The following is a 27,792-nucleotide window of genomic DNA, read 5'->3' as shown; positions in this document are numbered from 1 at the left end:
TTGATTTTATTAAAAAAAAACTAATAAATAAATTTTCTCAAATAATTATCGCCGATTGATAATTCATTGGCGGAAATTATTTAAAATCGTCATTTAGTTATTTTTAACAGAATCAGTAGCTATTTGGTTATAATTAGCTAAACATTTATAAGTTAACACATAATAAGTTTATTGTGACTTAGTTACTTATAAATATCTAAAACAAAGTAAGACGAGTCTCGCCCATTTATATTCTTTTATAATAAAAAAAATAAAAACACAAATTAATGTTACCAAAAACTATTATTTATTTTCTAAGATTTATAATAATTGTTATATTGTCGTAACGACAACTTAAACAAAACAAAAAAAATGATACAAGAATATGGCCAAAAAATCCCCTCGGACGAAGCTTTGCCACTCCGCTAAAGTCTCATCATCGATGTCCCAGAAGCCCGTTCGGATAGGAATCACCACACCGTCGACACCCGACAGAATTTCGGACGCCGCCTAATTGCCTTGCCACATTTCGTGTCCACGCCCAAGCACCTCGTATAGATACTTCCCTCAACTACCTATAAGTATATCGCCACTTCGTTTTCGCATTATAAGTATAAATAATTTATATATATATGTGTGTGTATATATATATATATATATGTGAAGTATAAATATTTCTATTGATATTTGATATTACGTGCAATTTTCAAGTTATTTGATTAGCGTTTGCTACCTCCAATTCTACAAATGTAAAAATAGGAAAATAGCAATAGTTTGTCACGTAGCCGTCTTAGCTCAGCCGGTAGAGCGCGTGGCTTTTAACCACGTGGTCGTGGGTTCGATTCCCACAGACGGCGTCTGAATTTATTTTTACTAATATACTGCTTAGCTACATTTTTGACCTTCTACAGTTCCCGTGTATGTTAAACTCATAAATGAAACTGTCTATTAAAAGCCGTCTTAGCTCAGCCGGTAGAGCGCGTGGCTTTTAACCACGTGGTCGTGGGTTCGATTCCCACAGACGGCGATCATAGTCTTCTATTTTTAGAAGGTCAGCAAAACAGAAATCAAGCGACAAGTTAGGAAGGCAGAGAAAATTTGGGTTTAATGCCATTTGGAAGCCAAGAAAAGTTCTTTACAAAAACCATGTACAGCAATTTTACATTTTTTTTTAAATTTTTTTTATCAGGTTTTCTGTTTAAATTTTGAACCATGTTATAGTTGCTTAGTATTCTATCGGTGTGAACTGAAGAAAATGGGGGAAGCTTGAAATAAGTTGGAGATATGTTCCTCGGTCAAAGATCCAGCCTGGCATACTTCCAAGATTAGTACAGGAACAAATTGACAATAATACCAATGAACCTTTGTTCCTTTGTGGACACTACGGTTTTTCAAATCAACTCACAGTCCTGATTAGTTTTCGCTACACATGTGAATTTTTATTTTAAACATTTAATCGACACTGTTGATTTACCCTGATTTGATTCTGCGCAAAACACTTTAACGAAGACGAAGAGTGAAGTTTACGATTACGAGGCCGTGTCAAAAGAGCTCCAACGAACGGAAACGAGCATGATCCGAGTCGACAAAATCTAGCAGCTAAGACAAAATTGAAAAGAAATTCCCGGGTTCTAATTTGAAATACCCAAAAAGAAAAATTCTAAATATAGGCTATAAAAAAAAAAAAAAAAAAAAAAAAAAAAAAACCCAAAGTGGCTTAACTACTACTATGCGTATATGACTACGGCAAGTATGCAATATGAGCTTCTAAAAGGCTTGTGAAATTACGCTCAACACATACAGTTCTACAAACAAATCCGCAGTACAAATCTTTCTATTACGCTCGAAACATACAGTTCTATAACTATAAATAGATCAGTAGTACAAATCTATTCCTAATTCGAGATTATCGACGAAATGGAAGAAGCAAAATGAAACACCCGAGATTATCTTGGAGGTTTATCCAAGAAATGGGAGAAAAACCTGGCGGTAAAAGTCTCCTCTCTTGGGCTGGGCTGATATTTCCAATGAGTTCTTCTTGTGATGACACGGATCCATACGTAAATTCAAAGACAGCCTTTGACCAGATCACATTTTTTCAAAACTTCTACGACTAATACATAAAAAAAAAATAAAAAAAAAAATAGCATCCACACCAAAACTAGGAAAGCGGTTTCCGCAAAAGTCATCATATATCATAGTAATGTAAAAGATCATACACTAAAATTTAACTACTAAAAGTATACCATATATATATATAAATATAATATCTTAGGCTGCGGGCTTACAACACTTTTTGTGCAGCCGCTTCAGCCTACAGCAACACTACCACCACCACCCTCTACTAAAACAACATCTCTCACTCTCACTTTTTTAGTACAATTACACTCACTCACCACTTCACAAACCCAACATTAAAAATAAAAATAAAAAAAGGTAAAACAAACCCACCAATAAAAACGTCAAAACAAAACCCAGTTTCACCTCCACCGAACCAACAAGGTTACAATTAATAAAAAAAAAAGAAAGATGGCGGGAAAGCGGGGTGTCTTGTGTGGAATGTGAGTGAAAGAAGGTCAGACCCTGAAGTTCTTTCCGGTGAAGGTCTGACCGAACTGCCAGTTGGAAGGGACGATGTTCCAGGAAGTGGAGGTGCGTCGGTCGCTGCCGGTGACTCGGAAGGAGAGAGACTGGCCGGAGAGGACGGCGTTGGACTGCCAGTTCTGGCCCCAGTTGCGGCTCAGGCTCATCCACCCAGTCTTCGTGCCCTTCACGCTCGCCCTCACGATATCCCCTGCACCCGCCACGTTGGTGATCAGCACCAGGTTGAAGTACCGGAACCCGTTTATCGTGAACCGCACTCCCCCCCGCTTCCGGCACGCAACCCTGCCATAAATTATTCATCACCGCAACGACACGCGTCAGCGTCTCATTGGACACCCACAGTCAACAAGTCAAACAGTATTAATTCTCTGGTTCCCCTATGCCGCTCTAGAAATGAACTTGGCCTAAAACTAAAGCTAAAGGTACCGTGTCTCACTGGCTAACCCGAATACCACATATAGGGATAAAATGTCCAACTAAACACATTTTCAACTGTCATTATACTAGTAAATTCTTGGAATACATATATAAAATAAAAAGATGTTTTTAAAACTAATAATCTATAAAACATAAAGCTAGCATCACGATTGGAAGAGAAATACCTAGAATTCCAAGATTTAAGATTTAACCTAGAGAAGGGTAGTTTGGTAATTTTACCGGCGGAAGGAGACGGGGACAATGCCGGCGCGGTACTGGGCGAGCTTGAGGAACATGGGCATGGCGAGATCAAAGTGGGGCCGGGGAGGGTTGCACCAGCCGCCATTGTCGCTGGGGAGAGCGAAGTTTGGGGGACAGAAGTTGGTCGCCGTGATAAGGATCGAAGGGCTGCCAGGGTGGCACCACCGTGGATCGTCGGCGCACTTCAGCTCGAAGCACGCCCCGCAGCTCAGCCCGCTGTTGAACAGCGCCGTGCTCAGCGCCGCCGTGTTCACTCCGTACCCCTGGCTGTACAGGTTCCCGTACCCACAAGCACCACCTGTGTGAATTAATCAATGATCAATAAACGACATTCGTTACTTTTTAGTGTCGTTTTTATTTTATTTTTTTATTTATTTTTTTTTTGCGTTTTGCTTACCCATTGTGCCCGAGGCGTCGGAGCCGCCGTAGAAGGTGGCGTGGGCCGTCTGCCAGGTCCCGCCGCCGTACACTCCGGGGATTCTGGCCTCGGTTAGAAGGACCATTGCTGAGAGGAGAGAGCACACCAGTGCCGATTTCAGGACCGACATTGTTGAGAGTATTTTTTTCAGTTGAGTGAGAGTGAGTGAGTGCTGAGATGAATGAAGGGTTTTGGAGACTTTGCTGATTGTTGTTGCCTCTACTTATTGTGGAGCGTCACCTAAGATCCAGGGGTAGTTTCGGGACTTTGTAAAGTTTCGTTTTCTCTCTCTCTCTCTCCCCTCACTTTATTTCGTTTAGCTTTCGCGCGTTTAATTTACCCTCCAATTTGTCTTGGTGTTTGTACGGATAAGGTATTTTATGTGGGACCCGCTTGCCGTTAATCTCCCAGATTAATGGGCCGGAAGGGATCTGATTCATTTCTGGGTTGGATTAGAGAGGAGAGGACCCAATTTTTCTGCTTACCTTTCTTTTTTATTAATATATACTAAATTTGGTACAATGTATTAATGGCCTTAGGAAAATTTTGTCGTTTTCTTTTCTTTCATTTGTTTGTTTCGTTGCATAACACAACCCAATACTCGTTTTTGGGTTGTCATTTTGGAAAAGGCCTTTAAAAACGCACATGATTCGCCCTACTGAAACCGAAAAAAGATAAAATAAAACGGTAAATAAGAAAAGGAAAGAAAATGAGATTCAGAGGTAAAGACAATTAAAGAGGGAATATCCGTAACGCGGTTTCGCTTCAGTGGTGGGAGTAATTGGACGTAAACGCCCCTTTGAAGCCACATGCTGAGGTTAGGTGACATCATAAAAGAAATACCAGGGGGTAAAAACGTAATAAAATAACAAATCGATCTGGCAGACGTAAGGTGAGACGAGATAAACGGCTGAGATCGGAGATTATCAAGTAGGGTTTGCGTTAGATTTCGTGGGGCTAGGTGGGACCCATCTGATGCCCGCGATTATCGGCCCATATAACTCGGTGGGCCTTATAGCGGCCTACAAGTGGGCCCACTAGCCATGCGCTCTCGAGCCACGCGCGCGTACATAAACACCACTACACATTACCACAGCTACAGTCTGTGAGCCCTAAAGAAGAGCCAAGTTTTTTTTTTTTTTTTTTTATTATTGGAAAATTATCATTCTTATGTCTTGAGCTGTAGTTAATGTTTTCAAATATATCATATTTTTTTAATTACCTTTTTATTGTTACTCTATTACATGGAAGTAGTCGACTAAAATTTTAATTAAATGATAAGTTTTTAGCATCAATAAAAAACATAACGGCCGGATAATCTAATAATAAACACATTTATCAAATATGATAGTTATGCATTTAGAAATTCAGTATATGAAAATAACATATGGCTAAACTTATGAGATATGATCATTTTTATATTAATAATCATAATTTTTTGTTTTGTTTTGTTTTACACTTTTACTAAACAATTTTTCTAATCCAGTCGGATTTCTCTCATGCATGCATGGAATATTACTTACTTACCTGCTGTAATTCACTTTCTGCGTTTAGTTAAAAAGCGTATAGCTGTCTCGCAGTCTTTTTATTTTTAATTATTTACTTAGAATGAGATGTTGTAAACCTATAGTCGCATTGGATACCAATTTTATCTTGGGAAGAAAAAAAATGTGAGAAAGATCGATAATGATGATTATGACCACTCAAATTTCAAACTTTCTTGATATTATTTCTTGGGGTAGATTTTACTTCTTGTTTTGCATAATTTTGTACTACATATTACATAATAGCTCCGTATTATTTCTCTCTAGTTACAAGTGGAAGCTTTGTACTTTGTGATGGACATACCAAACTATTCATATCAAAAGTAGTGCAAGATTGGCAGCTTCTGCAATTTTTCGGGCATTGCTCACCCAAACAGATAATAAATAAATACAAATAAAAACTCATACTCAATACTCAATGGGAAAACTAGACAAAATCCAGATTTTGGTAGGGGGATATTGCTATATTTCAGATGAATAAAAATAGAAAAAAATAAATAATAAACGCGTTTAATTAGTAATGCGCACTCATGTAAATATAAGTCTAGAAAATATGATATTGGGGGTTTTCCTCTTTCCATATTTGGTTGCTTCTTGCTTAAATGTGGCCTAATACCAAAGAAAAATATGTGACTCCTTCTTTTCTTTTTTTCTTTTTCATTTTTTTTTCCTTCTCATTTTGAACACCTTAACTAGTTTCTAACTTTCTATAAGTTTTAAAATGTCAAGATAATAACGAGCTATGTCTGAACGATCAACTTTCTATTTCTGTACCAATGCAAATTTCTTTTATTTAAAAAAAAAAAAAAAAAAAAAAAAAAAAAAAACTTCATTAATGAGTAGCTTTGAGTTTGACATTAATTTAAAACGTTCACACTCGCTATGTTTCCCATACTTGAAAAGTTCTTCGGGACAAATGAATGACCAGGGAGCTCAATGATCACCATTGTTCACCGCTTTCTTTATATAATTTGATTAACTTTGTCCACACACCTAATTTCCTTACATCAGATATCTCTGGGTGCTTTAAGTTGCATGATTGGACTCCGGATTATTCGTCACAACAAGATAGCCGTAAAATAAAAGTGATCTGGTAAGCTTTGCAAACCATATTAAAAATGGAAAAGGTGCCCATGAAAAAGTTATGTATATCTCAAATGGTGTAAAAACATAGCATATAGGATGGTGTAAAAAATTTGTATTAATTTAGTGCCACTGTGCCACCTCCAGAGATCCTCTTCACTAATCTTTCAAATCTCCAAGATATACATGACTTGTCAAATAATATTTATTGATATCAGTTACCTAAATTTCGCCGGAGAAAGATAAAATAGCCTAATTCGTAGTCTATGGCACAACAAACTAACTCAGCATATCTATACATAAATACATTTACATTTAAGATAATAAATCCATTAGATTAAATATGGTGTATATCATTAGGAAAATAAACAGTTTATGCAATCACGGCGTGTTGCTCAGATTTTATCGAATCCGTTTTAATAATTATTAATTTTTATAGAAAGAAATTATACAAAATTCCAATGAAAAATTAATTGATAAAAAATAACTATGATTTTAAATGTTTTTAAAATAACTTAAATTTAAGTTTTTTTTTAATAGAAAATAGTAAAAAAAAATTATATTATTTAAAAAAACTTAATTTACACATTTATATAAAATACTTACCATGTATATAAATTTATATATGTAGGGAAAATAATTGAAACTTGAAATTCAAAATTTTATGAAACTTTCGTTTGTTTTGTAAATTTTAGAGAAACCTGAATTATTCTTCAAATTAATTAATTATAATCGTATATATAGTATATACCGCTTTTTTTTATATATAAAATACTTCCATCAAGAAACCAATATTTTGAATGAATGCGATCCAATGAGCAATCTTAAATATGTGTCAAAGAGTCCAATAGGCCATATGTTATTTGATGATGATAATAATAATAAAGTATACGTAATTACGTATAGTAGTTGCATGCCGGCGGTGGGGCGATTACGACGGACCAGCCTCTGATTAGCGTTTCCATCATTATATCTGATCATTAGGGCGTGCGTCTCACTCCACCCATGTGACCCTTCATTATTATTACCTGTATTATTTTATAAATATTTAATTCTAATTTTCTTTTATTGTTGCCTTGCTGCATCTGCAAAGTCAAATTTTGATGAATAATCGAAAGAAAAATAAAAATAAAATCATAGTCCACATGGGCCTCAATGTCCGGATGTTTTCTAGCTCTTTGTCTCGAGGAATCGCCAACTTAAATAAAAGAAGAGCTCGATGCACCAGCTTAATAATTACGTGATTCAAAAAAAAAAAAAAAAACTTAATAATTACCACCATATATGTCCCGGAAAGTTATTGACCACCATTTTTATTCACTTGAAAAATATAATTGTGAATATCCGGTCATTTCATAAGATTTAGTTTCAGATCTTGCATACATACTATAATATCAATGCATATATATATATATATATATATATATATATATATAATAATTATTATTATGATGAAAAGTTAAAATATTCCCTTTTTTATACTTTACGGATGAACAAGATTAATAAACTTTTGTTATATAGTTTTGCGTGCTTCATGCTTATACGTAGCGAAAAAAATTGTAATGAAAAATCAAAATAGAATTAGGGGGTTAACATTAGCTTTATGTTAATTAGCTCCGCCTAAAGCCCGTCTTATTACTAATTACTCTATATAACATATAACTGAAGAAATTAAAATTTATACATATAGGCCGAAACGTACATTATTGTCTTTTCTTCCAACATACCATGTGTATTTGACGTTTTGCTTTGAACATAATGCAATTTTCAACATTCTTGATATTGACTAGCTATTTATCCTATAAAGTATAGAAATACAAAAACTAATGTATAGTAGTGACAACATACTAACGATCAGTAGCCGCCTAACAAACTGGGTGCGGTTCAATGAGTGCGGTGGAAATGCATTTATATGGCTGTACGTGCGCACAAAACAACTATATTATCAGTTTGGCAATAAATTCATAGAAATCAAATTAAGGGGACTAATATTAACATACCAATGAAATTAAGGGGTACTAATTTATAGTCTTTTAAGTAAAACTAATATATTGATTCACATATCTGGCAAATAAGCTACACATGGTCAAAGCTACCCTTAAGTACCTAGTTAACATCATGTGTCTGTGAAGAGAACTCTCATACTCTCATGCACGAGAGTTTATGAATAACTACTAAATATAAAAGGTCTTTTATATTAAATTTCAAATCTATTAATTTTAAGTTGTAGTTAAAAATTCAATATGATTGATTATGTGGTAGTGATAAATATAAGATTACAACTATTTTTTTTTTTTTTAAATTGTCAAAGCTAAATTGAATTAAATGATATTAATATTTTGAATTCATCAGACAAAAAGTATTCCTAGCTCAATCTAGTAGTTATTACACATTCCTTTTAAAGTGAGGTCGCGGATTCAAATCCAACGGCTCATATATCTCTATAAAAATTAGAAACATTAATTAATCTGACATCATAAAGCCATGTAAAAATCCAATTAAAATTGTAAAGAGAAAAAAAAATGTAGGTTTTTTTACCGGCAAGAAAATACATGGATGAGTTTGCACCTGATTATTTAGACTTACGTAACAAACATCGTTGTATAACACCGTCATATTTTCATAAGTTAAATATTTATAAATTTTCTAATGAAGCGCACCCGTGTGGAAACCGTTGCACAATTGACTATCTATTTGCATATTATACATGAGAAGACAGGGGAAAAAAATATTAGCAACAATCTCTATAGCATAAAGGCGTTTTTTCCTTGAAGTGCTAGATATATGACTAATTTAGATCGTCTATATTAAAATTTGAGATCAATTATCTAAAAATTAATAAAATAGCTCAAACTAAGATAAAGCGTATATGATATATGTAAGAGTTAAGCATAAACTTAGGCTATATTTTTTATTTAAAAATATAAGATTATATATAATTTAAATAATATTCGGAGACCAGGCTGTTCTTAAGCAGTTTTCCAATGGATTGAATTCCCTTCATTGAGTCACGATTGGGAGGGGCCGATAATCTAAGAAAACTACTTATCCACAAGTCATCAAACTGTACGCTTGATGATCTCATGCGTAACAACTCCAAGGGTTGAATTCCTCGCACTCAGAGTGTTTTGGAATAGTTATTTGACAACCAAGTTACTTATTAAGGCGACGCTCAAAGAGCTTATGAATAGTTACCTCATAACCAAGTTACTTATTAAGGCGATACTCAAAGGATTTATGAATATTTAACTCACAACCAAGTTACTCAAGGCGACTTGAGATCCGTCACCTCCCCGTTATTCACACTTTTTAAGTCTATTTCTTTTAAGGTTTATGAATGAATACTTTTGCTACGATTTCAAACATAATACTATTATTCACTTTTTCGTCGTCGGAGCTCAAGACATTTTCCAAGCATCACAATCGTCATTCTTAACATAGAAGAGGATTGTAATATTATTTTTTACTCTTTCATTCTTATGTTGTGCAAATGATGACATGAATCAGTTAAACAACAAATTGCGAGGAAATCGCTAAAAATTCAGTAATAAAGACATCTTCTATAAAGTTAATGATTGAAGTCGTATGCTCACATAACCTTAAGAGCCCTCACATAAAATAGTGTTCACTCGATCTAAGTGTACCGACATCAGTTATGTGCATTCAGAAAGAAAAACAACGTCCAAATTTTTACCCTTGAAATTTGGACATTCTAGATTCCAAAATAATTTATTGAAAAAGTTTATTGGATCACATATCAATTATAAAATTTGGATGGATTTCATATCAATTTGAATGTCTAACTTTTCATATTAATTTTTCTCTAATATTATTAACCATTAAATTTATAAATGTCGGAGATCCAATGGACAAAATTATTTGTTCATTTTATTACCTTTCGTAAAAAATTAAAAAACAATAAATTTTAATCCAATTTTTTTTTTGCATTATACATACATCCCATCAGCACTTATTTATTCATACATCTCTCATCTCTCTCTCAAATTCACTCATTTCCCTCTCAAATGCACATCTACAAAGTTTAAAAAACAAAATATCATCCTCACACAACACATCCTCTCCTTCATTTGAAAATTTGCATTTTAAATTTAAATTTTGTATTTTATATTTTTTACGTGACACTTTGTATTTCTCATTTATATCTTTTATATTTTTATTTAATAAAATTTACGATGTTATTCATATTATTTTTAATTATTTATTCATACTTATATATATCTAAACACTTACTCATATTTTATTTACTCTAATTTTCAACTTTTGTCAACTATTTTCAAATTTTTGCATAACTACAAAAACATTTCAAATAAATTCATTGATATAACATTAAAAAGTAATTGCTTTAAAAAAATATGGAAAAAGATTTCATCCCAACTTTTTTTATAGAAAATAAATTATAGTACCTATAAAATGTTCCACTCCATAAAAATTGGGGAATTCTTTTTATAAAATATTGACAAATTAGATGTCCAAATGCTTAGGATGAATGGACACAGATCATTTTTTTTCAAATGATGCGTGACAAAGCTTAAAAAACCAAATAATAATTTTTTGGTATTATTTAACTAATAATAGGTATAGCAATGCTACTATAACTAAACCAAAGTGGAAAGAAACCTGTTTTACCAAACTGTTATTAAAAGCTAGCTAGTTAGTACTTATAGCAATAAATGGCTATAAGTGTTATGATATAGTATTTCTTCCATCAAGTTTCGTGGGTAATCATTCATACGCGGTGTCACACACTATTGATAAGGATTAAACTAACTACATGACCATATAGGTGACACATTTATTTGAGGAGATTAACAATAACAAGAAATAGTACCAAACGGCTTTTATTTGGACCCTGCTGCAATTTAATTTGCAGTACCTATATATAAAGCTCACATTTAAACAGTCATCATAATTATTTAGTATTTTCTTTTTCCTTATTTGAACAGATTAAAATTAATTAGTTGGTACTGGGTTGCTTGCGACAGATAATATTTGATTTAATTATAGGTTCTTTTTTTCAAAGTACCATCGTAACTAAAATTGTAAAACACGAAAATTAATTTTTTGGATTCCGTTCCGTATTTTGCGAGAAACATGACTAAAAAAACCTTAAAAAATGGTAACGAAAAATCCTGAAACATTTTAAAGGAAAATTTCATATTTTTATTTTCTTTTAATTTTTTTTACTTATATTTTAAAGTAACTTATTACATGAGTAACAAATAATTACGACTTAAAAAAAATACTAAAACAATACTAAATGGAGCTAAATGAGGATCTCAATTCCGTCATACTTCCCTGATGGTACAAGGACCAAAATCCATGTACCATTTTTATAATATAATTGTTTTCTATTTTAAGGACGATATCAATAATACGAGAAATCGGGTTCCATGTGATATCCTATATAGTCAGCTTTAACCATAACTTCCTTAGATATTCACGTCACGTCATGTTTTTCTATATATATATTTTTTTCCTCACGCCGTCCTCCAATCCATTAATATCGGAAAGGTAAGTAACACTAGTAAGGACTAAGGGTGAAATTTGATCGATTCAATTCAATTTTGGCAGTTTATAAGTGAAACTGAATTTTTTAATTTTAAAATATTGGGTGAATAACCAGACTCTAAAGAAAAAATTTACTTATCCGATTTATTACAACTAATATCCAGTTTTTCAAAACGATTTATCAAGCCAATGGAAATGTATTGAATTAGGTGCCGCCCACGTTTCCTAAAAAAAAAAGAAAAAGAAAAAAAGGAAATGTATTGAATTAACACCAGCAACGACCCGTAAACAATTGAGCAACAAAATGATACTCGTTTGGACATTTATGATTAGTTAAAAATAAATGGGATAACGCTCGATTCTAACTAGAAACGCCTAAAGAGTAAAGTTGGCCATATGGAACCCGGAAAATGGGATCTCCTGGTCCCGTCCCATATTTTGCGGGAAATGGGACTCCCGGAACCGTAAAAAATGGTACCGGGAAATCGCGTAACCATTTTCCACGGTACCGGGAATTCCCGGTACCATATTTCGCGGTTCCGAGATTCCCATATTTTCCATATTTATTTTTTTCATTTTATTTTAATCATGAATGCATTTAAAAATAAATAAAAAAAATTCATATATTTTCAATTAAAAAAATACAATTTAAAAAATATGGTACTAAATGGTACTAAACGGGGATCCTAATTCTGTCCCATTTCCCGGATGATTCCGAGACAAAAGTCCTGATACCACATTTCTTAATATGGTTTTTTCTCATTTCTCATATGGTACTAATAATACGGGAAACAGGATCCCATATGGTCACCTTTACAGTAAGGAGTGGCAAAATAACCTTAACACTAAGTAATAAATAACCTTAACACTGATGATATATTATTATCCAAATACTGACTTAAATATATAATAATTTGAATTGGTTTAAAAATTTGGTTCAACTATTCAAACATAAATTTGTTGTATATTCTGACGTGGCACTACATTTCAAATGTAGATCGATTCGTTTATCCATTTAAGTAATTTTTTGTTTATTTTCATAAAGCCGTAAGTATGAATCGGTGACCAATGGCCATTATGATAAATTTATTTAGTAACTATAAGTATTGGAGCACGAAGACAATATTAGCTTTCATCAGCAACTTACATAAATAACTACAATATATCATTTGTGTAAACGTAAAATAAGTACAAAAAAAAAAAAAGAAAAAAAAGGGGTTGTTGGTCATTTTTGTATTAATGTATAACTAACGTGACAGTTTATTAGGTTGGCATATGTGTGTATTAGTATACGCCGTTAATATACTGCCATTGTAGCCCATGAGTCATGACATCGATTTCTTCCAAAAAATTAAACATTGTTGACCATATATTCTAACAGGCTAACAGCTATTACGACTTCATGAATCATATATTTGTTTTAAAGTAAAATACGAAATCGATGAGTAATGCAAATCATAGATATTGATAATAATGCCAATTTCCACCGATTTATGCCTACATTACATCAAATGGAATAGACTATATACTAAGTTTAGATTCATCCATGACGAGCATGTATCTTCAAAAAAGGTAACCGAAAATCAGTTTTGATCTGTTTTATAAAAAAATTTCCATATTTTTTATATGTTGAGCAATAAATGAACATGAATAGAGCCAAATCGAAAGTGTTCTTTTGAAGTCACAAAACGGTATTTGCCACATGGACTTGGATATAAACATCCCAATTGGATAACGTGGACATGTATATAATTGACAAAGTTGGATTGTGTATGAGAGAGAGAGAGAGAGAGAGAGAGAGAGAGAGGCTTGGATTGTGTATGAGAGGTAACTGATAGAGTGAGGATAAGCATAAATCAAGAAGGATGTCTCATGCGAATTTGGGAATATTAAAATTGGCAAAGTGGACGAAGTCAATTTGACCCACCAAATATTTGGTTATTGTATGCTTCCACTACAATCCTTGTCGATAATATTCTTTTGTTGTGGATTATTATTTTTGTTTTTTGTTGTTAGTTGATTTTGAGATCAAATTTCATGATGTTTATTGTTTGATATAATTTTGGAGTCTAAAAAACTCAAATGAGTACCTCTAAAATATTGAGATCTGATCTAAGATATATTAAACGCAAAGAAGAGTCACCATCTTAAATACACATGCTAAAAATTACGCATCGAAAAAATGGATGGACTTAATATTGTTTAAAATGTAGTGGTATTTAAAGTAGTTGTGCAACTACGACAAAAAATTACACTACGATTAACATTGTACCTTTTTTTCCCCTTATATATAATTTTAATTGTTACCTTTTTGTATTATATATCAAAGACTCAAAGGTCATGTTTGTGAATCTTTTTTTTTTTCGTAAAATATTTGTGGAATAGTCGGGATTATTGCACTAAACGTTGTATTTGTATGTAACATTTCTTTATTTGGAAAAAATATAAAAAAGCGAAATTAAATTCTAGTTAAATTTCCTTTATTTTTTATTTGTTAAGTTATAAATTTTTATTTAAATTTCTTACATATTATTTATTCATAATATCATTTCCATTTTATGTCATTTTGAACTGTCCGGATGTAATATTTCATTTTTTTCTAAGAAACTAACTCAACAAGTAAAAAATGTAAAAACATTTCTGAAGAAAAACTAAAATGGTATGAAACGAGACCAAAAAGATATCATTTTAGTGTAATATGTAAATGACCCAAAACAGTTTTTTGAAAAATGTTCTACTATTACTTTTGTTATTTTATGGAATGAAAAATCGTAAGAATAGTGATTTAAAAATGCAACGTTTTTAAAATAGTGTTTATTTTAAATCTTTTGAAAATAGTATTTTTTTTATAAATTTTTTTTCTTATTAATGAAGCTGTAAACATAAAATAAAACTAAATACAAGTTAAAATAATAAACAATTATATAAATATTAAAGTGATAAAAAAATATTTTTGAGACAAAAATTTTAAACATGTTATTCATGTTACATATAATCAGTCATGAAGTAAAAGTTCCACTTCCAATGACAGGAAGTTCCGGTCCTTAATGAAAGAAAGACCACCGATCATTAAGGACCGGAATTCCAACTTATTGAAGATGAAATCTTATTTTCGGTGATTTTTGGTATTATTTATGAAATTATATAATAATAGTAATAATAAAACAAATGTTGAGTTGAACAATAAATATTTCCTTTTATATTTAAAAAAAAAAAAGAAAAAAAGATGAACAGTATTAAAAGGTATTGAAAATTTCAGTTTCATTAATCACCGAAATATAATTTTTTTTTTGTTTCGTAAGTAGTGTCCGAAAAAAAATAAATGCTGTCTTTTTTTCGTTCACATATATCCGGGATCAGGTCCACGGAGTCTTATGATCAACTCTCGTGGTAGTGAACCCGAAATTAAAAATATTTATAGAAAAAAAAAAGGTAGATTGGACTTTAGCTTGACCAATACATCACAACACCAGTATTCATGCAGTTGTGTGCAAAAAGCTTATTCCCAATCACTGATTTTCTCGATTAAAGTGGTACACTTTATTGCAAATGGACGAGGAAATTATCGGACTTTGAGGGCTTATTTTGACTACGAAGGAGAAATAAAAAAGAATCGAAGACAACATTGTCAGCCAATGAAACAAAAGATAATGCCACGAAATATACACAAGGCTGTGTTATGTGTGTGAAATGTGAATAAGAAAGATCTCAATTTCCCTCCATCCCCGGTTTTTCAAATGGGTGGGCAATTTTAAAGGTAGTAAATGAATAGCAACAAACAATTATACAACTTTATCGCATAGTTCTTTTTTTTTTAAATGGAGTTTTTTCACAACTCAACTTTATTGTATAGATTTTTGAATGTGGAAACACGCTATTAGAAGAACTTTAAAAATAAAGTTTTTTAGGCTAATTTGTAAAGTGGGTGGCTGGGTGCAACTACTTTGAAGCTACCCACATGCAAGGCAATTGTTGCCCAAATATTGGGCTTTAATGTTCATTTATTTAATTCTTTTCCTTCTCTCATTAATCATTATTATGCGTAGAGGTATAAATTAAATGATTAAAAGGCATTAAGTTGACAAGTCCCCGGTCCGATTATATTTGCTATTTTCTACTCATAAGCAGTTGCAACATTCATACGATAGGTAGTTAAAGAAAAGTGTCAACGTTGTATTAAATTAATATACGTTTTAAATAAAATAGGAGTGAATTTTTGATTTCTTTGTACCCTTAGCTGCAAGACTTTAATTTGCTTTAAGGCCCAACATAAATAAATATGTTCGTTTTTTGTCTGCCGCTTGAACTTCAACGTGGATATCAATTAGTGCTCGAATAAGTAAATAGAAAGAGACAGTTGACAGTTGAAGGTATATTATATATATCATTAGGAATATGAAGTTTCAAGAATGAATAATGTTTGACTGAGAGACTGAGAGAGATCACACGATATTCAAACATTAACTTCACATTCAAACCGACGAATTGTTTTTTTTTTAATCTATTTTTTTTTCGTATTTGTATAATTCCAACTACTATAAGCTATTAATTTGTAGTAGTTCCAAGTTCTAAGCATCTCAACCACTGACTACAATAATATTAACGATCATAAAGAATTTAAAGCACCTACTAGTACTATTAGTCTTATAATTTTTCATGTTTTGTACTTCAATGGTGAGGTGATAATTTACGTTACGTTAAATAGTTTAAATTAGTCATTCATGCTATTTGTGTAAAAAATTGTATTGTACTTATGCAACTTACAAATAATTTCATGTCAAAAGTCCAAACAAGACCACAAAGACTAAAAAAAATCCATTCGAAACGAGCCAACAAAAAAAGCAAATAAAGCAACAAAAAAAAAACGAAGAAAAGAGTAAAAAACTCTATGGCGCGCCGCGTCACGGCGCCGTGTGAAATCAAGGCGCATGTGCGCTTATATTTTCATGTGCGCGCTTTGCCTTCGTCCAATCTGACTTTTAAGACTCTTTTCAGCCTTTCAACTACTATAAATACCTTATCCTCAGAGGAAAAAAGTGCACAATTATCTCTCAATACAATCACTCAATTTCAGAATCGTTAAACGCTGCCGAGTCATCCACACATACTTTCACTCTGATCAAACCCGATTCTCTCAAATATTCTCAAAGAATAACGGCACCCCACCTCACACACATAGCAATCAGACTAATGTTGAGCGTCGGAGCGCGCGTCAGAGGCACCGTCGCCTTTGCGTCCCTCTAAGCTTATTATTTTCTTCTTCTTCTTACTCTCGGGTCTCCGCAACGAATGAAAAACGTTCTTAAACTAGGGGAAGGAACTCGTGACTTTCAAGTTTCTACAAACCCGGCTCGAGCGCGGCCACTTCGTCCGGCCATGGGTCGAACTGCCCGAAGTCTTCGACTTTGTCCGATTTTCAACGACAACAAATACTAATTTTTTTCTTATCTATATGTGATGTCATGTTATTTATTATCTAGTTTGTTTGCAATGAATGTAATTATTTTTTTTTATCACATATCAAGATTAATTATTTATATCAAATTAGAATAAATTTAAATAATTATATATGTAATTTTGTGATAAATTAATACAATTACACACAAAATATATAATTATAATTATTATTGCGGTTGATTTGTAAATAAATAAATTATTATTATATATTTAAAATTTCACTAAAAAATAGAGTGCAATGAATTTGGAGTTTCTCTATTCTCATTCCATAATAAAGTGGTAAATGAAGTTGCATTAGAGCAAATACAATTTTATTTGATCAAATTTCACTCTATATTAGAGTGGGTTGGAGCTCTTATACGCTTGTACATATCATATCATGGTTAGATCACTTAGACGTCGTCTAAAAACTTATTTTCTAATGTAAAAAACTTAATTCAGGAGGGAGACTAAAAAGTAAAGAACCACATAGATAAACTCGCACGCTTAACATAATCAAAGCTCTTGTCGGGTCATTGTGATAACAATATTCAATGTCGGTATGTATGGAGAATTATGGACCATATTACTCATATCCCATAAATCAAACCCTATGATTGAAATATTGAGGTGAATCTCCATGGAATATAACGAGAAGCTTCAAATCTCTCATCAAAAGCAATCAAAGTTGGGCATTATCATCACATCTTACGCAACTTCCTTTTCTGTGTCCCAAACCGGCCACTACTTTGTTCACTTTAGTACGCAAAAGGCCAAATCAATATATATTGCATGATTTATTATTATTCATCTTTTTGTTATTTTTTGAATGAAATAAATATTCCTTCGCTTTAAAGCTGGCGTGAAAGAGCAACTGCCATAACAAGTAACAACCAAACCAACTTAACTTCCTCGGTGAGCGATAGAAGTCCTAGAAGAATCTAAAGCTAAAAATAATGATTTATTATTATTAGGGAATGGAAAGAAAATAAAAATGGAAGTCTAGAAGTAACGTATAGGCGTGCATTTGAGAGACAAAGGCTGGACCAAAGCAAGTAAAACCAGTTTTTGTTCGTTTGAGGCATGCCCTTCAAAGAGCCGCCCTGATAATAGAACTCAAAATAATAATAAAGGCGAAAATTCGTTCTGTCATTAAAAAAAAAAAAAAAAAAAAACAGTGGTTGAATATATTTACAAAGCGAAGCTGGAATTTATTAACATTTACTCTCTGGTCAGAAAACCCTGCCCAAAACTGAACTCTCTTTATTTTTGTCGTCAATAAAAGGACGAGTTGTATAGAAAGGAAGACAAACTGGTTTACATTGTCTGTTTTTCTTGTTTAGCAAATAATTGCTCTTATAGATGAATAGGTGTTTAAAAAAAAAAAAAAAATCATCCGATCAGACTGCATAAAACGACTTTGATTAGGTAGTAGGTAATGCTCATTTCAATGACTCAACTAAAATCCAAGATATTGAGTTCACAAAATGCTGGTTTGGCTTCTTTGGCTGTTACTACCCGTCCTTCGACGTGGTTTACTGTTCCTGATTGTATTTCGGACCTTGTTTTGGCCGATACTTCTTTGCTGCTCCAATGAGAGCTTATAAATTCCCAGTTTTTCTCAAAAAAAAAATGCTGCCAGTTCTATGTAGTAGTTGCCCTTGTAAAATAAAAATAATAATTTTTTTTCCGGGTATGATATTTATATAGTAGTAGTTTTGGAATAAATAATCCTATCATAAAGCTATTCACTATAATTGAAGGGTTTGGATTTGGACACATATCATAGGAGGGCCTGTATTCCGTCCATCAATAATGGGCCTTAAATTGCAACCCAACTCCAACGAGATCAACAATATAATTCGGCCCACAACAACTTATTGTGATTTTTCGTTACCAAAATTATGACTATTTACAATATTTTTTTAACCAAAAGTAATTAATTGCTTCAAATTCGAAAACTATAACTATTTATTGACAAACTTTTCGATAAACAACTATGTTATTAAATAATTTGGTAATAGTTTTGGTCGCAAGATTGAGATAGAGCAATGGCGCAATAGCATTGTTAAGCGTAGGAAGAAAAGAAAAAAAAAAAAAAGAATAAATTTAATTTAAAAGAGGTGAAAATCAGGCAGATTTATACATCCAATTTGTATTCTATTAAACAACCGAGATTGAGATTTGGTCAAAGTCAAACAAACCTAATGATCTCTCTATCACCTGTTGACTGCACAAACCTGGCGGCAATAGTCCTGAAACTGAGCTTGCGAAGGATCAATGTTTTGCAACTCGAATACGCTGTTCCTGCCATTGCTTTGGCATGTCATGTTCATCTGCTTCCCCGTTTGGATCATCTGCGTAATCAATTATAAAATTAAATTATATAAAAACACTCCTAATCAGCATTGTGGCATCAGGGCCGTCGGTTACACTACCTCACAGAGCACGCGATGCGAATCGCAACTCCAATGCGAGGTCGGGACACAGCTCACATAGTGACACCACGAGCATCGCTCGTTCAACTTCACTCCTCGGAAAAGCATAACCAACCCCAGAACGTACCTGAAAAGCGTTCGAACACACTCCAAATGAATAATGTGGATAACAATTAAAAAAAATAATAATACAACATAGTCGATTGAAACTAATTGATCAGCAGAATAGCCAAAGTTTCAAGTTTTCAACATAGTTGAAATTACGCGGTCAATATATATATATATTTTTTTTGGACAGCAATTTATCAATTTTAAAAAACTTAACATAGTGTCAAAAAATATTATTGAAACTTGGTTCTCTCACATTTTGGCTATTTCACTAGTTTTCGACAAATCTTTGGCTATTTTGCAAATCTATTAATTTTATTTGGCTATTTAGCTAAAACAGCCATAAAATAAACAGACATACCCGAGCAGCAGAAGAATCAGGGAGACGATCCACAGGGCGAGCTGATACTTCTTGTGCTTGGTAACCGAGTCCGCTGAGCGGCTCGAGGAATATTTCTGGCTGACCCATCGGAACTGAGGGCGTATCAGGAATATGAAGCCGAGAAGGAAGCCCGAGACGAATCCCCCGATGTGAGCGAAATTGTCGACATGTGGGAGAACTCCCACAGCCAGATTTATCGCGATGATGATTATCAGCGTGGCCAGCGCTGCGATCTGCACCGCAGAATCCGAACTCGTTCAATTCAAGGCCTGAATAAGTTATCGAAAACGTAAACAATGAGTGGTAGATTTTTTTTTTTTTTTACCTTATTTTCGTAAATTGTCCAATTTGTGAGGAGCTCGGAAAGCATACTCCCCAAAAGACCGAAGAGCGCTCCCGAGGCCCCAACGGAGATTCCGTTTTGAATGAAGAGAGCCGATAGCAAACTCCCGCCAAAACCCGATAAGACGTATAGAAATCCGATTCTGACTGCACAGAGAGAGAGAGAGAGAGAAGAAGATTTGGTATTTTTATGTTGCGAGTGAATGGGAATAATTCTGTGTTAACGAGTCTTACTGAAGCCAAACTCTTGTTCGAGTCGAATGCCGATGAAAAGGAGGCTTAACATGTTGGCGAGCAAATGGAAAACTCCGGCGTGTAGCCAAATGCAAGTGATCAAGCGCCACCATTGGTGTTCTTCAACTATCTTCGACACTTCTAAACCACCCATGTTCTCTAGTCTGAAAACAAAAAGAAAACTCACACCAGTGTATATCTATCTATATATCTATCTAGCTATCTCAAAGCGAATGCATTCGAATCAGCACGTATCGAAGAGACTAATCACATCGAAGAAAGCTCGAATTTCAATTCCGATCTCATATTCATTTTGTTTCCAATCAAGCTTGAAATTTTGAGGCACAGCAATTAACAGAGTTTAATGGCCGTGTAAAACCAGCACTTCTTCAACATCCAAAAACATGGAAGGCTTTTTTTTTTTTTTTTGGCAAGAAAGAACCTTCACTCGTGTGTTTTACAGAAACAAACAACACAAACCAAAAAGGCCAAAGTACAAACAAACCCACAATTTACTTTTTGGTCCACAATCAAATGATCATATGAATCTTATGACTTATCCAATATAGGTCAACCTAATAAATATTAAAATAAAAAATAAATAAATAAAAAAACACTGAACAGACCACATGTTCTCCAAAAAAAATATAAACATTAACAAACAAGCATCTGAAAGTAGATCATTCCTAAACAAAGAAACAAATTGTAACGTGATTCCATACAAACAATCAATCAAACACCATATATCCCATGCTGGGCAAATCGTTAAACGACATTATAATATAATCAAATATCCCTTCATTTTGCATTATACTAATCCGGAAATGTATGCAGAGAGAGAGAGAGAGAGAGAGTTACGTGGAAGAGGAAGGACCGAGAAGAGGGTTCTCTTTGAGGGGCTGGAAGGAGAATCGACCCAAGAAGCGAGCGACGCAAGATGTGGAGTTCTCAGGGCAATTATTGGCGGACATTGTCACCGCGAAAACGACAAGGTTCACCGCCACAAACGACGGAACCATCCACGACACCCATCTCCTGAACGGCCTGAAATCGCGCGTGTTCCCAGACGCCGCCGCCGCTGCGCGTGGGGCCTCCTGACGCACCTTTACCTCAATGTTGGCCGATGCCGGCGTTCGGTTTCTCTCCATCCTGCCCGTTGATTCGTACGATGATTTTTTTTTTTTTTTTTGGTAATCTCTTCTCCTTCTCTTATACCATTTTTCGGGCTTCCATTTTTTTCCCTGGGTTAATCATTTCGCGGATTAATCAAAGGTAAAAATTTTCTTTTTAGGTTTTGGAAGCGGCCAGTGCTATTTTTTTTTTTTTTTTTTTTTGAGAAAAAATATTTTCTTTTCTTTTTTGATAATTGTTGTTGTTGTCGTTGTTTTTGTGGTTGGGTTGGATGATCAATTTGGTTTAAGTTTTGTTCTGTTGTGCCAAATTAACGAGGCAGAGTTTATAAGTTTCCTTTTATGCCTTTTTTCCTCCCCCTTAAGTGTAGCATTCTACTATTTTGGCTGTGATTTCTAATTTTGTAATTTATAGATCCTCATTTTGTTGTTGTTTGTGATTTTTCCTTTTTTTCAGTATTATTTTTGTTTAAAAAAATAATTAAGAAATGAGATATATATATATATATATATATATATATATATATATATTTTATCAAATCCAAAACTATGATAACTCAACTTAAATAAAATTTATCACACTTTCAGCAGTTAGCATAAAGTTGATTTCTTTATACGGTAATGAATCATTTTTAGAAAACTTATACTTTTCTTATTATGAGACTTGAGAGATGATAGGATGTGATCCATTCCATTTAAAAAAAAAATGAAAATAAACGATCCGTTCAAATCTGAACCATCTTCTTTCATTTCTTCTTATTCACGTTAAGGATATACTATAATGGAAATCTGAATAGCCTACGTAGTACTTACTATAAAATGAAATCCCCAACAAATACAATGCTTGATACTTTCCATAAAGATATCTGATCCAAAAATATTGAACTAAATGTTGTTCACCGTTCAGTTTTCTTTTGCTCTATTATTGTAATTCCTTCTGTATTTATAATGAGAATTGTTTTCTTGATTTATATAAATGAGAATAAAAAATAATAAAATTTAAAGACTCCTCGTCACGAAACTCAAGAACTGTAATAGAGGATTAAGATGATAAATCATATTGTTAAACGACACAATGAATACCATAATTTCAAAGTTTTATCAATAATAAAAGAGAACAAGACAAACAAGAGACAAAATTTTGAATCTAAGATTAAATCCGAAAATATTCACCAAAACACATTATTATACAGCTAGAAAGACCTTACAACTACTAACACTTAAATAACGTTAACATCTTGAAAACACAAGTAAATAGTAATACTTCCATATTTAAAGTTATACAATTCAATACAATTAACTACCACCCATTACAGAATGAAAGTTTTATATTTAAAACACACCAAAAAGAATTTAAAACAAAACATTGAATTGAGTGTTAACTATCGTCCACCTAGGTCGAGTGCCTCCCCTCAAAATATTTTTTTTACAATACTATCCCATTTTTAAAAAAAAGTTTCTATTTTTTTACCTTGAAAATTTACACATTAACTCTCTTGATTTTTTTTCAAATTAGCCCCCTCATGAGCTTCTCTATGGATCTGTACCTTGTGTCCACAATGTTTTGAAAGATAATCAACCCTCTCAAAAAATAGTGAACATCTACAATATTGATTTTCTGATGGTCGTGATTATTGAGTATCAACATAATAAATTTGAGGTCAGACACAGCAAGCGTCTGTAGTCCAACGGTTAGGATAATTGCCTTCCAAGCAATAGACCCGGGTTCGACTCCCGGCAGACGCAAGAACTTTTATATAGTTCTTTTTTTTTTTTGATCGAAGTATAGTTCTTTTTTTTAACGCGAAAACAACAGCACTATAGGGCAAGATCGTCCAACCAAAAAATCTTCCATTGGTGGCTCTAATTATTTTTTGCTCCCAAACTAAACGCGTGGCCGAAAATAGTTCCCTCTCGCTTTCTCTCTCTCAAAAAATATACAACAAATAAAAATCCCAAACAGCAAATCAGCACACTCAAACCTCGCGCCCATGTCTCCTTCTTCGCGGTGTATCCCCAGCGGCACGTGCCCGTCCCTCCCCCGGCACGTGATCGGCACATCCTTCTCATCCCGAACCGGGAATCCGTTTACCGTTCGGATTTCCGCCGCGAGCCGCGACCAGCTCTCCGCCCAAGGCCCGTCTTGCATCTACGTCGGACCTATCGAAACCGCGAGTCAAGAAACCCTTGAAGCTCTCTATCGTCAAGTAACCTAATTCTCTCTCTTCTCTCTGTGTCCGAATTTCAATCAAAATCAAACCGATTCTTACAAGCGATTTTTTTTTTTTTTTTTTGGTTGGCAGGCACGCGATGCGTATTACAGTGGGCAGCCTTTGATAGTCGACGACATGTTCGACAGAGTCGAGGTTCGTGTCGTGTTACGGACTCACGTTTGTTTACGGTTAAGCTTTTTTCTTTCTCATTTCATTTCAATGAAATTCAGTTGAAGTTACGGTGGTACGGCTCGAAATGCGTGGTGAAGTATCCTCGGTGCAGTCTCCGGAGACATTCGGCTTACTCCGACGCCGAGGTGATTTACTTTTGTTTTTGGACAAGAAATAGATGCTTGTAGATTGGTGGGGAACAGGAGAATTATGGTGTGGTGCGTTGTATTGGATTGAATGTTCATATTGAGTGACATGGATGTGTAGGGCAGGAAGACTTATCTCAGGTTTTGGCGTTGGCAAGCATTTGGGCCGTCTTTCTGGCCGTGGCCTCGTCGGCCTGTGCTGTGCCTGTTCTCTACACGATCGGCCTCACTCACCAAGACAACCACGTGCCGGCCATGGAGTTTCTCAATACGGTCAATGGTGCTCTGTTCATGGTGTTCGGTTCCGTGATTGGCTACCCGATCGCGTCGGCTTCCGGTGACTATTATTCCATCGGTTTTTGGGTGATTCCATTTGAAGACGTGTTATTAACGTCGCTTGGAATGTTTTGCAGTTAAAGTGCTCCAAGGCTTGTGGAGAAATGACTTGGCAGCGCTGAGAGGGGCGTGCCCGAATTGTGGAGAGGAGGTACGAAATCCGGCAACCTGATGTTTTCTTTACATGGCTTTTTTTTTTCTTACGAAACTTGCCTCTTTAAGTTCTCAGTGAAATGTGCAGGTATTTGCGTTCGTGAAATCTGAGCAATCCGGGCAATCCCCTCATAGAGCGGACTGTCATGTCTGCGAAAGCTTATTGGAGTTCCGCACCAAGGCCGAGGTAGATTCACTTGGGGTACGGTATTTAGAGTTCTTATGTGTCTTTACATATATATTCTCTTGCAGTGCTTTTGGTAGAGATCTTCTTTAAGAAATTCAAATTTTGGTGATGTCGATGTGCAGAATTCGATTTCGAAATTGGGGAGAAGATGGGTGCACGGACGCATTTTTCTCGTCACAAGAAGAACTAGACATCAAAGATGGCTCTAAAAACTGCTTCTATGCTCAAAATCCGAGCCAAATGTACAGTGCAACCTCATTCTTTTTCGCCAGACCTCAAACTGCAGTAGTGATAATACAATACAAGTTGCAAAAATAACTCGTTTTTCTTCTTTCAAGTCGACCTTTTTTCATGGCTTGTATTGGTGATTATTTGCATTATATTCTACTGATAAAAATAAGAAAGAAAGAAAAATGTCAAAGTCGCAGACATGGAATACAAGACATGACTCATGAGCGCGCTTCTACAAGATGAGCGTTTGGAGAGGTGGGAAAAACCTAGTGGCGGTTTCGGTCCTAGTAATTTGTGGTCAACGAGAAATTTGCTCGTTGGTACATTTATTCAGGCCTAAGAACTCAATATTTAGTACAAATCATATTGCTAAAAAAGAGATTTTGTTTAACGGCTATTTACCACAAACCACAAATGCACGGTCTGCAAATCCGAAACGCAAAAGCATAAATCAAAGAGCAACAAACTCAAATAAACTTTGTCATTATCTGTCAAGCTACGCACTAGGTCGCCTTGAAGCAGCCAGCTCAATGTTTTCATTGTCGCCTCGAGGATAGAGAGCCGGCATGATTTGCAATACAAGGCCAATCAGAAGTGTCCCAAGCTGTATACTAGAACCCATGCAAGCTGAGGAACACAGAGAACTAAGTTCAAAAAGTATCCCGTTGATTTTGGGAAAGAAGTTCATGTTTCTTTGACAAGGAAGAAAGAAAAAGAAAAAGAATAAGACGAAAGAAGTTAGGCTACCAGAAAAAGAGTTGTAGAAGCGAAAAGCCCTTCTTGAAGGAGGGTTCCATGGCCGCCATACTCTTCTTCATCGACCTTTAGGATCATCGCATAATAACCATATACAATCCCAGATGAGATTGCAAGAAAACTGTAATTGCAAATCCGCATCACAAGTAAGCAAATTAACAAAGCATTGCTTTGTAGAACATTCAAATTCACAGATCCAATCTGATTTAGCCTTTCAAATTGAGGCATCTAGTAAGTGTACTATCTACAAACTGTGAAACAGTATAAAGTTAACCTTCTACATTAACCAATCATATGAATCATGCTATTAGAGAATACTACTTTCTAAAGGTAAAGCCTAGCACTGGTAATCTACTATGGTAGACCAAACAGAATCAACCCAATACTTTTACAGTATCAAAACCTTTCCAACTTGATGAACTCCACTCTTTAAGCCATATAACCAACTCTAAGGTCTAAGCCATATAACCAACCTTAAGACCAACTCGATGAACCAAACTGCACAACAGATAAAACACCTTAACAATGATCATCACATTGAAACCAAGTATATCCCCTTTCCAGGATGGAAAACATAGCTTCGGCCTGTGGACATGGAAATCCCACGCCATGACAATTTCCTCTAAATTCTAATCCAAACCCACCAGCAAAACTTCAAGTAACCTAACCGAAAATCCTACACACAGAAGTTTGCGGCTAAACTAAAATCTTCACTTGCACTATACATCTGAATCAATCGTTGCTTTAGATCTGAGATGTGAAAAATGATTTCTGAAATTCATTTGAGCCTTCTAACCACCATAGAATAGTACGAATCGACAAAGCAACAACTTACAGAAGAAACCAGATACCACCGACCAATGGAATCGATCCCCACAACAAACCGCATACTAATCCCATGGCTTGTCGAATCCAATGCAAAACATCGCCGAGTTGATCCTGTATGAGAGAAAGCCAATTCGATCAACAAAAAGAACAACATTTAAACCCGATCCACATAGCAGATAGTTCGATAACAAGCTTTTCACTTTGATTTAAGTAGCCACAGACTTAGTCAACAAATTAACTTAAGCCATGAACAGCATGAAAATTAGTTGACTTCCATTAGTTTCACACGACCACTGTTTCATCACTTCACTACCAAGCTGTAAAATATCAAATCTAATTTGTAGAATGATGTAGAGACCATTAAAACTTCTGATCCGAATAGGTTCACAAGAAAACAAAGTCAAACGGGAAGGCAGTTATAGATACAAGCAATACAAGGCCCAAATCAAATAAATACCTTGTCCCATGAAGCTTCTGGATCGAACAGCTTGGCGAATTTGAACGGAGACAAATGACCGTTCTGGTGCTGTGATTGACCATTCAACTTAACGGATTTCCCTTCTTTCATGCTTCGACAGGAAGATATCTCTAACGATAAAATTTCAGAAATTTTTAATTATATCCGAAACTGGAATTTTACCCGGAGCTGAGATTCGTGTTCGGCGAAAATTCTTTGATTGAGATTACTGTACCGGATCAGTTTAGGTATCGTAATTGAGGATCGGAAAATTCTAGGGTTTTAGAATTTAGCATATGTAAGAGAGAGAGAGAGAGAGAGAGAAAAAAAAAAGAAGTTAAGATTATTGGAGTTGCACGAAGAAAAAAAAAATGAAAAGGAATCGAGATTTATGCTACGTTCGTTGTAT

At 34.2% G+C, this 27,792-nt stretch overlaps 4 protein-coding genes and 3 non-coding genes across 8 annotated transcripts; 4 read left to right on the top strand and 3 right to left on the bottom strand.

Annotated features, from left to right (window-relative positions):
• The first annotated feature begins 763 nt into the window (after window positions 1-763).
• TRNAK-UUU (transfer RNA lysine (anticodon UUU)) lies at window positions 764-836 on the top strand. Its single transcript has one exon. It is a non-coding gene; the product is annotated as a tRNA-Lys (tRNA).
• A 97-nt stretch (window positions 837-933) lies between these two features.
• On the top strand, window positions 934-1,006 carry TRNAK-UUU (transfer RNA lysine (anticodon UUU)). The gene has a single exon. It is a non-coding gene; the product is annotated as a tRNA-Lys (tRNA).
• Window positions 1,007-2,141: 1,135 nt separating this feature from the next.
• On the bottom strand, window positions 2,142-3,895 carry EXPA6 (expansin A6). The gene is made up of 3 exons (XM_089630261.1): window positions 3,659-3,895; window positions 3,241-3,559; window positions 2,142-2,865 (listed from the first exon to the last, which is right to left on the bottom strand). Exons 1-3 carry the CDS (start codon window positions 3,807-3,809, stop codon window positions 2,556-2,558), a joined length of 780 nt encoding a protein of 259 aa, XP_089486387.1. The 5' UTR covers window positions 3,810-3,895; the 3' UTR covers window positions 2,142-2,555.
• Window positions 3,896-19,254: 15,359 nt separating this feature from the next.
• On the bottom strand, window positions 19,255-22,244 carry RBL1 (RHOMBOID-like 1). The gene is made up of 6 exons (XM_089601170.1): window positions 21,634-22,244; window positions 20,776-20,939; window positions 20,525-20,688; window positions 20,179-20,432; window positions 19,710-19,836; window positions 19,255-19,628 (listed from the first exon to the last, which is right to left on the bottom strand). Exons 1-6 carry the CDS (start codon window positions 21,921-21,923, stop codon window positions 19,491-19,493), a joined length of 1,137 nt encoding a protein of 378 aa, XP_089457296.1. The 5' UTR covers window positions 21,924-22,244; the 3' UTR covers window positions 19,255-19,490.
• A 1,335-nt stretch (window positions 22,245-23,579) lies between these two features.
• TRNAG-UCC (transfer RNA glycine (anticodon UCC)) lies at window positions 23,580-23,651 on the top strand. The gene has a single exon. It is a non-coding gene; the product is annotated as a tRNA-Gly (tRNA).
• Window positions 23,652-23,798: 147 nt separating this feature from the next.
• On the top strand, window positions 23,799-25,448 carry LOC149381893 (PGR5-like A protein). 2 transcript variants are annotated; one of them, XM_089601534.1, is made up of 7 exons: window positions 23,799-24,112; window positions 24,209-24,271; window positions 24,349-24,435; window positions 24,562-24,772; window positions 24,849-24,922; window positions 25,013-25,111; window positions 25,234-25,448. In XM_089601534.1, the coding sequence occupies exons 1-7, from the start codon at window positions 23,897-23,899 to the stop codon at window positions 25,318-25,320; spliced, it is 837 nt and encodes a 278-aa protein (XP_089457660.1). In that variant the 5' UTR covers window positions 23,799-23,896; the 3' UTR covers window positions 25,321-25,448. The 2 variants fall into 2 exon arrangements, with proteins under 2 accessions (XP_089457660.1, XP_089457659.1); XM_089601533.1 differs by having other exon boundaries at window positions 25,013-25,126.
• Window positions 25,449-25,806: 358 nt separating this feature from the next.
• Window positions 25,807-27,705, bottom strand: LOC149381892 (uncharacterized). The gene is made up of 4 exons (XM_089601535.1): window positions 27,384-27,705; window positions 26,934-27,037; window positions 26,090-26,219; window positions 25,807-25,969 (listed from the first exon to the last, which is right to left on the bottom strand). The coding sequence occupies exons 1-4, from the start codon at window positions 27,492-27,494 to the stop codon at window positions 25,931-25,933; spliced, it is 384 nt and encodes a 127-aa protein (XP_089457661.1). The 5' UTR covers window positions 27,495-27,705; the 3' UTR covers window positions 25,807-25,930.
• Between the last annotated feature and the right edge of the window lie 87 nt (window positions 27,706-27,792).

This window comes from Urtica dioica, chromosome 11 (genome assembly GCF_054948205.1).
Source record: "Urtica dioica subsp. dioica isolate 48M chromosome 11, U.dioica_male_clone48M_v1_H2, whole genome shotgun sequence".
Lineage (NCBI taxonomy): Eukaryota > Viridiplantae > Streptophyta > Magnoliopsida > Rosales > Urticaceae > Urtica > Urtica dioica.
This window is presented reverse-complemented; position numbering and strand designations above follow the sequence as displayed.